The 13,136-nt window shown below is 41.2% G+C and overlaps 1 protein-coding gene across 2 annotated transcripts in view; it reads left to right on the top strand.

The window, feature by feature from the left end:
- rbms3 (RNA binding motif, single stranded interacting protein) overlaps window positions 1-13,136 on the top strand; it is a 196,203-nt gene that overhangs the window by 35,170 nt on the left and 147,897 nt on the right. The window contains exon 2 of one of the 2 annotated variants that reach the window (XM_062435758.1): window positions 3,376-3,533. In XM_062435758.1, coding sequence (XP_062291742.1) covers window positions 3,376-3,533 — 158 coding nt within the window. The remainder of the gene's footprint in view (window positions 1-3,375; window positions 3,534-13,136) is intronic. The other variant, XM_062435759.1, reaches the window with a different exon arrangement.

Here is a 13,136-nt window from a genome sequence, read left to right on the forward strand (position 1 = left end):
GCATTCCTCAAAAGTGGAAACTCCCTTCACATGTTTGCTGGGAAAAAAATGAAAATCTCGACTATTTAATCCTTAAGAGTTCGACATTAAACTCATTCACCCCGTCCCACCGGCTACCCAACAGCCGCTCTCTGAGACCTTCGGCACCCATTCCATTCTTCATCCATGGGGACTCTTCGGGCCTTTTTCTTTCCCCTTGGATAACCTCGAGCTCCTCCTCGCCCAACACTGTAAGTATATTAATGGGCTGGTTTTGACCCTCCATGCCTCATTGTGTAAGATTTCAGCTTCTGACCTTAAAAAATGAAAGCAAATCGATAGGGCGGGACACATGAATTCCAAAGCCCAGGATGCAAGCCAAGCTTGGAGCCCAGGGAGGAGGAGGAGGAGGAGGAGGAGGAGGAGGAGGGACGTATTAGTTACTGAAGGGCTAAAACAAAGAAAGAAAGCCTGAGAAGGAGAGAGAGGCTTTCAATTAACCTTCAGCGCTGACAGCAACTCTGTGCAGTGTCTCTTGTTTGTGTGGGTGAATTTGTACGTGTCACACAGTATGCTAAGTGCTATGTGTATAATTTAAGCTACAGTGAACGAGGAGGAAAAAAAAAAGAGGCGAGGGGAGGGGAGGGGAACATAAGGTGAAAGCCATGGAGTCAGTCAGAGGCTTGAACTACAGCTGTGCACGTTCTAGTGAATTTGAGTGGGAGAAAGTAACTCCCATGGAGCACTCAAATGATTAAGAGTCCTCTATACTACTGCCACAGCATGCAAACCTGAATGACTGGAGACTAGTTTTGCTTTTTTTGTTTTTTGTATTGTATTGTAGCATTTGCAGCCAAGGCTACCAAAGAAGAATGAGGCACGATATGCTAGAGGCGTGGGTTGAAGTGGAATTTGTGTGTTTTTGTTTGCATGTGATTAGAGCTATAGACTTGAGATGCAAGAACCGAGGACTTGATTCTTGACTTGGGCTTGATTGATTTACTTGAAACAAAAAGATTTAGCTCAGAAGGTTTGACCCCTAGAACAATAAAAAGTCAGAAAGCAACAGTGGGCCATGCAAGATCATATAACAACCATATTTGTTTGTTAGGCCTTTAAGGGCTTTAGTGGTCTCAGCTATGTGAAAAACACTATTAATACTTTGGAAAACTGTTCAAATATTCAGGAATTTCAGTCAGTGTTCAGAAACAGGATGATCAAGTCCACTTTATTAATATAGCCCCAAATCACAAATGTGCCTGTAATTGCTCTACAGTTTATACAACATATGACAGCCTCTATTTTTAGACTCTTGGCTTGGATGAGGAGAGGAAACCTCCCCCTAAACACTCCAAGGAAACCTCAGGAAGACTAGCAGAGGAAGGATTAAGGATGTACAAGCATGCAATAAATGTGATATGTAATAATAGTCAAATTACAGTATTGGGTAGATAGACTTGCATCCTTACTTATAGATAATTCAGATACTCGAGAGTCGACTTGGAGTTTCTCCAAAAGCTTAAGCTGTGGTGGTGATGTGTGTAGAGTTCACTGCACATGGCTGTGCTGGCCTCTATGTGAAAAAGTTATTTCTGTTATCACTAGACGTGTGTGAGTGTGTGTATGTGTGTGTGTGTGTGTGTGTTTGCGTGCAAAACTTAACGTGTGTACAGTGTGTGTGTGTGTGTGTGTTTGCGTGCAAAACTTAACGTGTGTACAGTGTGTGTGTGTGTCCAGCACAGCGAGTGGCTGCCCATCAGTTCCACTTAGCTCAGCGTGGTAATTGGCCGTCCATTGATGGACGTGGCTCCCTCTTCACGCTCCAGGGACCCCGGCTCTTTGTCTGAGGAGTGGGAGGCGACACGCTGGCATGGCACACACGCTTAAAATAGCGCATCAAATCAGCCATGCTCCGGCAGCCACTGCTAACGTGTGGGGTAGAATGGAGGGCTAATGGTGTGTGTGTTTATGTGCGTGTTTAACTGTGTGTGTGTGTATGTGTGTGTGTGTGTGTTTACAGCGTGGTATGAAGTACTGAGGTTCTCTCTGGGGAGGATAAGGGGTTAACATGGTTAACTGGAGCTGGTGGGGGTATTTAGTCATGTTCCCCTCTCTCTCCTACCATTTTTTTTCTTCCATCTCTTCCATCCATCACTCACTTACTTTATTGCAGTGTGCATCGCCTCTTTCTCTCTCCTCTCTTCCCTCTTTGCTCGCTCTCTTCTAGTGCTTTTCTCCCTCTCTCTGTTTCTCTTTCCGCTCATGCCCACAGGGCCCCGGTTCTCTCTCTCTCTGTCACGATGTGCAGTGTCCCTGCAATAGAGATATAAATGGGCTGTGAGCAGGGGGCCCTGACTCCTATACCATAAATCTACACTAACAGCACAACAGCCACATGAGGAGAGCAGGGGAGGAGTGGGAGAAAAAGACTGGGAGGGAGTGACTTATTTTATACATTTTGATTACATATTTGAAATAGAGATTATACAATAAAAAAATAAAAAAAATAAAAAAAGATGTTCACATTGAGGTGTTTATGAAATAGTCTAGAGAGGATTACTGCATCAAGATATCACACCCTTGGAGGTGTAAATTGTTTTACAGTATAATGAAATTGGTTTTTAGGGTATGAATAGTAAGCAGGAAGTTGCGATCATTTAAAACTGTTATAAGCTGCTGGAAGCCTCATGATCCTTCATTTGAGAAAATCTCCTCAGTGAAATGTTCACTTAAATTAAAAATGTAGAAAAGTTTGCACACTAGTCTCCAGGCCTGTATGTAGAAAAAAGACTTTACTCTGACAAAGATCTTCTTTAACTTCAGATCTTATTTACCACTATATACTGTAAAAACGTATATACATTGGGGGAAGGAGAATTTTAAGGTTTGGATCATAACTCACACACTGTATAACTCCACAGTCAACCAGATAATTAACAAATGCCAATCAGAAGGTTAATGAAATGCAGAATGAACACACATGAAGAGCTTTTTTGAGTTTGTTTGTTTTTTTTGTCATTGTGCACACCTTTTTTCTCCACATGAAAAAGCTTCCCCCACACTGTATTCTCATTATTTGAGACTGAGGTTAGATGTTTGTTTTCTTGAGATTTTATTCATTAATATCCACTGCTGTGTTTTCATTTCGTAGTGACCCTGATCTCATTGCCTCTCTGCCTCACAGCTGTTCTAAAATGTCTGCTCTCATAATTGCGGTGACATTGAACTGGTTGTGTCTGCTGTTTCTGTAAAATATATATATTTCCTACTTCCTGCACATTGCCTTCGGCTGTCATGAACATTTTAGCTCTTGTTTTTTTTCCACACCTCACCACCCACTGTTTACTGTATAACCTTAGTCTTTGTCTAAGTCTTTTCTCTCCCTTCTTTTCCCAGCAGCCCTATGCTCCACCCCCTCATCCCATGGCTCCTCCCAGCCCCAGCACCAACAGCTGCAGCCAGGGAGGGGCGGAGCAGCTGAGTAAGACCAACCTGTATATCCGAGGCCTGCCACCTGGGACCACCGACCAGGACCTCATCAAGCTCTGCCAACCGTAAGTACTGGGAATAGGGATGTGCATCTCCATCACTGAGGCTAATGCAATAAGCATCTTGATGCATTGCCAACTAGCCGATAAATTAAAAATACATATGAAGCAACTACCACTGCAATCCGACACAATGTAATTCAACACATTGCATGATGCAAAAGAATCATGCTATAAAATTCAATATGATGCAACGTTTTATTTATTCCTTAATCATACAGCAAATCATAACTAATCATTAACTTCAAAATGTAATTTTAATGTACATATTTGTTTCTGTGCATATTCTCTGTTACTCAAACAATTATTGTAAAAGCTTAATTATCAATAATAATTTGTGGAACAGTAATCTTTGGGCAGTTTTGGGAAGTTTGGGCAGCACACCACTTTGCTGTAGTTTGCTTGCACATACTTCCAAAGCTATTTAGAGGAGTAATCAATCTAAATATCAAATAATTGGTCATATTTCTAAATAATAAAGATACAGGGCCTCTACTAATAATTATATATAAATAAAATACAATAAAATGCATAAATAAATGGGTTTTACCCACGCAAAGATGTTTAAACAGGGCATTTGCATCGTGAACATTTATGCCGCTGCACTGCTGTGAGTCGTGAGTCTTCCCATCTCTAACTTGGAACCATTCCAGTTAAATACAGAGGTTACACTCCCACATGAAACCACTTATGAAACCTGATCTTTTCTTTTTTTTCTTTTGTGTCATTATGAGGTTCCTTTGATCATGCCTAATTGCTGGAATTTCCAGTACATGACATACACTACATACTTCTACATACTTTTCTTTCTCCATCCCCCAGCTCATAATGTTAGTAGAGCCTATTTAAATGTCAGCAACTTTGATGAATTTAATGTGGAAAATTTAAGTTTCCATGTTTATCTTTCCATTCTGATTATCCCATGTCAATGTAAACTTTTAGATACAAATAACTTTATCTACTTCTTGACTGTCAGACAGTTTATATTGTAAATAATAGCATATATATCATTATGGGCAAAAAGCCAAATCTATTCTTAATGCATGGAAGCACTAAATTAATCATCTTTAGGAGCATTTAATGGCTCAAATATCTTCAGTTGAAAATGATGAAGATGTTTTATGTAGAAGGATAAACTTTTATAACAGTCCAAACAAGCTGAATGGGAAGATAAGCCTGACAAGATCATATTTCAGTAACTAACTAAATAACCAGCTGTGTAGAGGATGTTCTATTTAGACGAGATGGAATTTGTGTTTGGAAATAGTGAGGATTTTTTTGGGTCGCTGTTGCAATCAAAACATGAAGCTACAAGTAACAATCACATCAAATGTCAGTATATACGTTGGTCCACCGGCTACCTGCTGTGTTAAATACGTTTAATTAAATTGAATAGATTATATTGCATGTACTGGGCCGACGTGACTCATGCTGTATATATGGATATTTTACTTTGGAAACGACACCGCAGCATGGCAGACAAGCGTTGCTGTATGTACATGTATAATGTAATAAAGCTCCTAAATGCCAAACTGATCAAGCTAAAAAGCTCATCTCAGAGAAGAAAATTACAGGCATGAAAAAGGTCCATGTACAATACCCTGCACACCCCATTAAACTGCTACCAACTGAGTGTATTTTAGTGACACACACAAAGGTACTCATAAAGCTCTGCCAAATGTTCTCGATAGAAAAAACACTCACACGCACTCACACACACACACACACACACACACACACACACACACACACGCTCACACACACACACCTGCCTGCTCAATAAGACCTAATACAGCTTAGATTAGACCACCTCCCCCAGGAATCACAGACCAAGACCTCATCAAGCTGTAACACACAGTCACAGGGGCTTTCTTTTTCTCTATGTCTCTGTCTCTCTCTCTCTCTCTCCATCGCACACACACACATACACACACACACACACACGCAGACACAAGCAGCTTTGTTCGGCTCCATTAGGCCCTTTCACGTCTAAAATGGTGAAAAGGGGGTCAAGATCATTAATGGAGACAAGGCCAGCAGATTGTGAAATACAGGCCATGAGCAAGTCTGTCTGGTTGCATAACCTTTTCTTGGCCATATTTCCAGAAATGTCCTGGTCAAACGCAGCCAATTATTCAATGATCCTTCAGAGACTGGAACATGCTGTCCAGTATATTTGGTAATGCTCCCAGTAGCCATGTCATAAGTCATGCATTTATTCTTGAAACTGACCCATCAAAATTCTTTTAGCCTGAGAGGCCGCCCGATAAGATTTTGAAAAGCACTCAGCATTTTGACATTGCATATCCCTTGCTTAGCTCTCTCATTCACTCAGTTGTACAGAGTAGGACAGTTTCAATTTCATTTCTAATTCCATATGATCTTGAATATTTTTTAGCATAACTATTCGGAAGGGCAAATCATGTTGAAGCTTATGTAAAATACCCTGGGAGTGAGCATGTTTGTGAGTGTTGATTTGCATTCTAATATATAGCTCTTCTCCAGCATGTTATGGAAAGCTACTGACTCTGTCTGTTATTGCTTGGATCTGCCTTGCCGTCCTCTAGTGGTTGTCCTCCTATTCAATGGTTTCCGCTGCTCGTCTCGCTGTCTCTCTTTTTTCTTATATCTCCCATCCTTCCCTCTGTGTGTATCGCCTGTCTAAGAGCCCCCAAGGTTGCCCGAGGTGTGCTGTGCCAGTGAAAATCCAATGCCACTGAAACTTTAATTAGCCAGACCGTGTTTCAGTGGCAGGCGGGTGGCAGCATTCTAGAAAAGGTCATGCAACTGTTCTGCAGTCTGCATCACCCAGGGTCCCCCTCAGGTTTTTTTCCAGATGCCCAATCCCCCCTCCTCCCTCCCTCCAGCACCCAGCACCTCCTCTCCTGGCACTCAGCCCCACCAGCTCTCCTAACGAGACTCTCTGTTCAATATAAATGCTTGCTAAATGTGGCACGGTATTTTTAGGAAATGCAATGTTTCAGTCACATTAACTGGCTAAGCAATTTTTCCTCATCAGTATCACGGTCTTGTCTTTCTCTCTCATGACTGTGTGCGTACTCTTGCACAGATCTTTGTGAGTGCTGGCAGCCCGACGAGTCAAAGTTGATTCTCAGGCCTGGGATTGTTGTGTCACACACATTGAACAGCAGCTCTTGCCACCCTGGTTCACCACTATCTCAAAAGCAAACATGCTGCCGCCAATGTGAAGCATTCTTGACAACAGGCCATATCGTAGCTGCTGATTAGAGGCCACCTAAAAGATGCCAAAAAATAAATGCCTTCTACTGTGGTTGTAACCCTGTCTTCATAAACTCCAATTCTTTGTTGCCAAGATCCTGCCGCATTATCAGTAACCCTCTTTCAGGTCCCCTATCCCAATAAAGTTCATAGTTCTTGCTTAGAAAAAATGTAGTTTCAATTTAAAAAAAATAAATAAATCATATAATGTATAATGTATGTGATCAGCAGCAGGAATGTAGTTTACGGGCATTGTTTCGGGTGATGCTAGGTTGCATACTCTGTTTCCTAATCGCTGTGATCGTTGTCCAACACCATCAATCTTACACCCCCTTGAAATAAAGCTTTAGATTTCAGAAAACACAAACATGCTGTTAACAGCAAATTAATTTGTGATTATTTGAGTTACCGCAGTCCAGATTTCTTTCACAACCGGTCAACTTCTTCAACTTCCCTGTGGTCACTGGGAGCAAAAGTAAAGACTGAACAACAACAAAGTTCTCACAGCGGCTGGAGTTACATGCTGAGAGCTGTTGAATGAGTAATTAAATGAATTCAGAGGGTGCTTAATCTTTGTTTTATTCAACTGGCTGGATGTTGGGTTCTCCGCAGCCGTCAACCTGATATATGGGTGTAGAGAAGAGGCCAAAGGACTGGAGAGGGGATTTGTTGGCTGAACACCCAGATAGTGAAAGGCCTTCCTTCCTACTTGCCTGGCCATGAGCGGACGAATGGATGGACGAATGGATGGGTGGATGGGTGGATGGATGGATGGATGGATGGATGGGATGGGGATAGAACAGCTGTTTCTGTGAGAAAAATTCCTTGGCCTAACCAGCCAGGTTGAGGCACTGAGCCAACCCAAAGCCCAACGCTTGCCCCATCCAATCCAAAGATCTGTGCAGCCAGCACGTCTAACCCAGCCAACAAAGCCGTACCCCAAAAGACCCTGGAGCAAACCAGACTGTTTAACCCGTTTCTCCAACTATTTAATTTTTATTAAACAGCACCCACATTTTTCTTGTTTGTAATCCACCATTCAGGAGAGGATGCAAGCAGGTTGTTGGATGGGAAGGTTGAAAGGGACAAAGAGAGGTAATGCTTTTCTTTCCCTCACACCTGGAATAACAGAGACAAAGCATTTCACATTTTCTATCCCAGCAGCCCAAATGTATTTTAGTGTCAATCTCAGTCGCTCCTAAACAGAGAACGGAGAAATATCTGGCTGCTGAGTCTCTCTTGAGTTTTGTTCTGGCCACCCGTACGCTCCCCCACCGCTGCCACCACCCCAAAGCAGTCAACCGCAGGGAAAACCTGATAACTCAAACTGCCAAAAAAGCCGGGGACCCTGGAGGTCCCTGCACCCCCCAACTACTCGCTCCCCCTCTTCTCCTTTTTCAACCCTCTCTCATCATCTCATCTGCCTCCTCTCACCCCTCCCTCTCCTTCTGGTTCTCCTCGCCCAATTTCGGTCATGGCCGATCCACAGCTGCGCCCTCAGTCACACTGGCTTTTGCCTCCGTGGCAAGGCCTGATCAAACGAACAGAGAGAGCCAAATCAAGAGCTAATCACCACCAATTGCCTAAATAACCTTTCCCTTGTATGCTGAGAGAATGATGGCGGAGAGGGAGCTGGAGAGGGGGGGAGGGAGAGAAGCATGAGGTATGCTAAGTAGTGGAGGTGAAAGGAAGGGAAGGGAGGGGTGACCCTGGGACCACCTGTTTTTATGGAACAGAGGCCCGGGCGCTCAGCAGCGTCACATTATCCCTAATGACTCTCCAAGGTCCAATGTTGACACTAGCTGCCTAGCTATCAGCGACAGCCTGTCCTATGGCTGTGTTTCAAAAAACTGTCAGGGGGTGGAAGTGTGAGCAAAGACACTCCAGTCCAGCCTCAAAGTCCCAAATTTCCCATCACCCCTAAAGCACAGAGGATAAATCGGCCCATATTATGGATTTTTTTTTGTCTGTAATATAAGCTTGCTCACACACACTACTCACACATTTGTATATTTGATACTTGTATAGTTTTGCTTTATTTATTTGTAGTTGTTAATGTTGATTCAATTTAGCATGAAATTCTATTATTGATTTAGTGTTGAAACAGTGGCTAGACTTTATCTTCTCAACTCAAGGCCCACACAACAGCTTTTTCCAGAGCTTTCAACTGCATCTCCTGGTTTATGATAATTGCATCCATGGAAACTGAGCAAAATCCATGATGAAATGTGGGATGTCGTCGAAAAATTGAGAAAAAGCTTAAAAAATTGATTGAGTTTAGATTGTTTTGTCAAGATATTAATTCAGTTTCCAATGATGTTAACCCCAATGATTAAAGTTCACAAAACTTGTATTTGTTTTTAGTGTAAATCCCCAATAAAAAGCCTTAAAAATCCAGTAATCCAGGTTGTAATCTGCAATGGCCATATTTTTTCTCCTTTTTCTATCTGAATCTCAGGTCTTTGTTGTTTAATCTTTATCTCCAACTGTCCTTTTTTTAAACCTACGTACATAGTACACTAATCTAACAGCAGGGTCAAGATTTGCGTCAGTCAAGACATGAGGAGATAGTAGTTCTTCACCTCTGAAAAGTAGCTAGAAAACCACAGGAATTTCCAAACTAAACTACTCCTACAGCTACAGCTACATGCTGAGCAGAAGCATCTGTCATTCCTGGAACCAGAACCCTCCATCCCCACTTTTTCTATGTGTGAATGGCTCTCTCTCTTTTCTCACCAGCCCCCCTCTTTCCGTTGCACACTCCACTTCTCTCTCTTTCTTTTCTCACTGTTGCACTCTCGCGCCATGTTTCTTTTTTTCCCCCTTACTCTCTCTCTCTTCTGCTCTCTAACATCTCTTCATGATGTTAATCTCTCCACTTTTCTGCTACAGCAGTAGTGACATAGTCATTTCACTGGCCGGGCCAAAGTAACTAAAACGCAACGCCTCTTTCCTCCCCAAACATCGATTTAGAGCAAGGGCGAGCGGAGAAGCTGATTTGGCCTTAGGCTTATTTTTTGAATTATTTATAACCCCATTATTGTATACATGACACGTAGACAGTTTGCCTATTTAGAGCCTGGAAAGAGTCTCTTTTTTGACTCTGTTACAAGTGAATGTTTTAATAATATATATTTTTAAAGCATCTTTAGTTTATCACATTCTTATTAAGTTTTAGTTTGGACTTAAATACACAGTCTTTTAAAAACTGAAGCTAAAAGCTGCATTTCACCGTAGCTTACCTCCAGGAACTCATAGCATACCAATTACCATAGCAACTGATCCATTCGCCATTGTAACATGCTGGTCTGTGCAACAGTTCTGTTCCCACCCTCCCACCCCCTCCTCAACTGTAGTTACCATTTTATCTGACTCCAGCCGTATGCAGCCGAGGACAGTTTTTAAGCTCCCACAGACACAGCAGCAGAATCTCTGGTACAGAAAGACTGATTGACGTGAGGGACAAAACCTGAGATCTCTGGACTCTCCGGCTTTATCCCTCCATCCCTTCCTACATCCTCTCTTCTCATTTCTCCACATTTCCGTCTACTGACTTTCCCTTTCATCTGAAGTGGTATCTAGAAAACAGGCAGCACCAGCACCGATGAGATGTGTTCATTTGTGCGTGTCAGACAGCAGTGCATGGCATGTGGGTTTGACAGCTTGGACACTTCCAAACAAACAGGGGCTATTCTGCAAGGCTGGCTCTGAAGAAGACCAGAGTGTGTGCGTGAGAAGGAAAGCGATAGTAACTAGTTTCACTCAGAACATGCCTTTTTAGGGATGTTTTTATGCACGCTTTCAATAAACAAACACTCTACCAGTTTGTGATTCACTTTCTCAGGCTCAGTTTGAAGCTCTTTTTGAGCTTTGTGTCTCTAGCAAACATATTTTCCTAAATTCAACAGCTTTTTTTTGTTTGTTTTTTCTTACATGTGCATCCTGTAAAAAATAAAATAAAATCACTACCCCTGGACATGCTTAGTCTGCTGGTTAGAGTCCAGATGAAAGGGAGGGGTGACAGGGTTATTCAAAGAATTCACAAAAATCCACATTTTCTTCAGGACAAAGCGCCTACTCAGATTCTCTGAAGGTCACCATCAAAGAGAATAGAGATTTAGATAAGAAGATCAATATGAATCCCATATTTGTTAAATATGAAGCTACAGCAACTACAGTACAGTCAGCAGCTGGTTCAGTGTGAAAGAAGGGGGAATACCTACTCTGGCTCCTTCCAAATATAACAAAAAATAAATCCTGGAATCATGTCATCCCTGTGAGGTTGCCAGTCAACTCAAAGAAGTCATTGCTCCCAGCCAGGAAATAGTCAGGAACACAACCCTCCATAAAACTGCAACTTATTTTTACACCCCAGTTGTTGTACGGTTTAAGAAACATCTTGAATGAAACAAGATGTAACTAGAGCAGCTGTTTCTGGAATGTGTTCAGGCTTTATTACCAGAATGCTCAACATTATTGTGTGATTGGTTGTGTTTTACAACATGTACTGTATACATCTAACTATGAAGCAATGACCTTTTGTCTGTCTGTTTGTATGCCTTATGTCCTTCGGGTATCTTGAGAACAGTTCAGCCTTTCTTCTGCACACTTGGCGGGTATATTACCGAGCAACCAAGGACGTGCAGTGTCGAGTGCAAGCTCATTATAACCAATAAATCATTGAGAATTATCCAATTTTGACGGAGCGTTTCTATTTAAACCGGATAAGCTTTTCCAGCCTTTACAACACTGGGTCAGAGGCTCACAATTCGATCAATACCAGTTATTTTAGGATAGACACTTTTTTTCAAAAGCTCTCTGTTACATATTTTATTTTTAAATACAGCCTTTATTTTACTTGTAATGAGCAAAAAAACATTTTTTCACAGCTCATTTAAAGATTGCCCAACGTGATGCTAAAAATCTCTGTTTACATGATGTTAAGGATGTCGGTTGGTGGTCTTGAACAGTGCTCTCCTGCTGCTTATGCAACTTTTTACCAAATACTTGAGTTTGACTATCGGCATTAACTTGTGTTATTCTGACGTATAATCACACTTAACACACTTAAAAAACTGTTAATTTCCTGTTAGTTTCCTTCATTTTGCAGACTGAAAATCTGATAAAGGAAGCGTAATAAATGAAATCCATTCATCTTGAAATGTCTAATTTTTGGCAAACATTTTGAGTGTTATATGGATTTAATAAAAATAATGGGTAAGTAATCGATTATGCGTGATAAATGTACAAAGCAAGATATAAATGAGCCTTCAAAGTTACACAAATGAAACAAAGTACGCAGGTTGGTCTAGTCTCATCCAAAGTGAAAGATTAAATTCTGGGAGCAATTTAACTCATGGAAACTGTATAGCAGTCTGAATTTTAAAACTTTAATTTATTGAAAACCCTTTAATGCGAGCATGAATAGCTTTAAATTTAACTCTCTGACAATGAATGCTTAACACATGCTAAAACTTTTAAATCACCTTCTTTTCTTTTATAAATTGCCTGACTGGTGCCTGGTCGCTCTATTGCAGCTTGCAGCTATAATCTTTGCCTAGGAATCTTTGAATGGTTCTTATCAACTTGTCATCCATTTCAAACTTGCAAGGTGAAAGGAATGATCATAAAAAGGAATCGCATCAGTAAGGAAATGAGGAAAAATTGAAATCGGAATAGTTGATGACAGCTAATGAGCACAGAGAGTTTGACCATGGCCAACTTCAACAGACAGATGTGATGACACGTTTGCCAAGAAACTACGGTCTCTCAAATCTGTAGGAAATGAATAAACTTCAAGCTGCATGTTGAGTATGTTGTTTCTGTCTACCACATTCTTTTATTTCATGCTATAATATAACGCCAACATTTCCTAGATGTTCTGCAGTGTTGCCAATTTTGCTTTTTGCCCCAAGAATGTGACAGTTGCTGAAGTAGAAGAAATAAGAAAAGAAAGAACTACCACTTAAGGCCAGATTACCTTTCTGTTCTAACATGCTTCTCACATTTAGAGCCGTTAAGGTTCGAAAGTAAACATTTGCCAGTTGCCAAAGTAAACCCGCCAACAAAACACGGGGGAATCCCAGCACCTAAAAAAACCTGATGAAATTCTGCCAAGGAAAAGATAGAGTACTAATGCCAAGAGGGAATTATCCAATTTGTTGAAGGGTTTTGATTTATTGCTACTCATCCTTGCCAACACAGTGTTTTTATATTTGTACTGTAATGCTAATATTTAGCTTTATCTAGACACCATTCCTCCATTAGTATATTGGTAAAGTAGTATAAATCATTCATTAATTAGAATAACCAACCCAGACAACCTAGAGTTTTGATAAAATAAACAATCTTTGTACTGAAGGCAATAGA

Source organism: Scomber scombrus, chromosome 16, assembly GCF_963691925.1.
Source record: "Scomber scombrus chromosome 16, fScoSco1.1, whole genome shotgun sequence".
Taxonomy (NCBI): domain Eukaryota; kingdom Metazoa; phylum Chordata; class Actinopteri; order Scombriformes; family Scombridae; genus Scomber; species Scomber scombrus.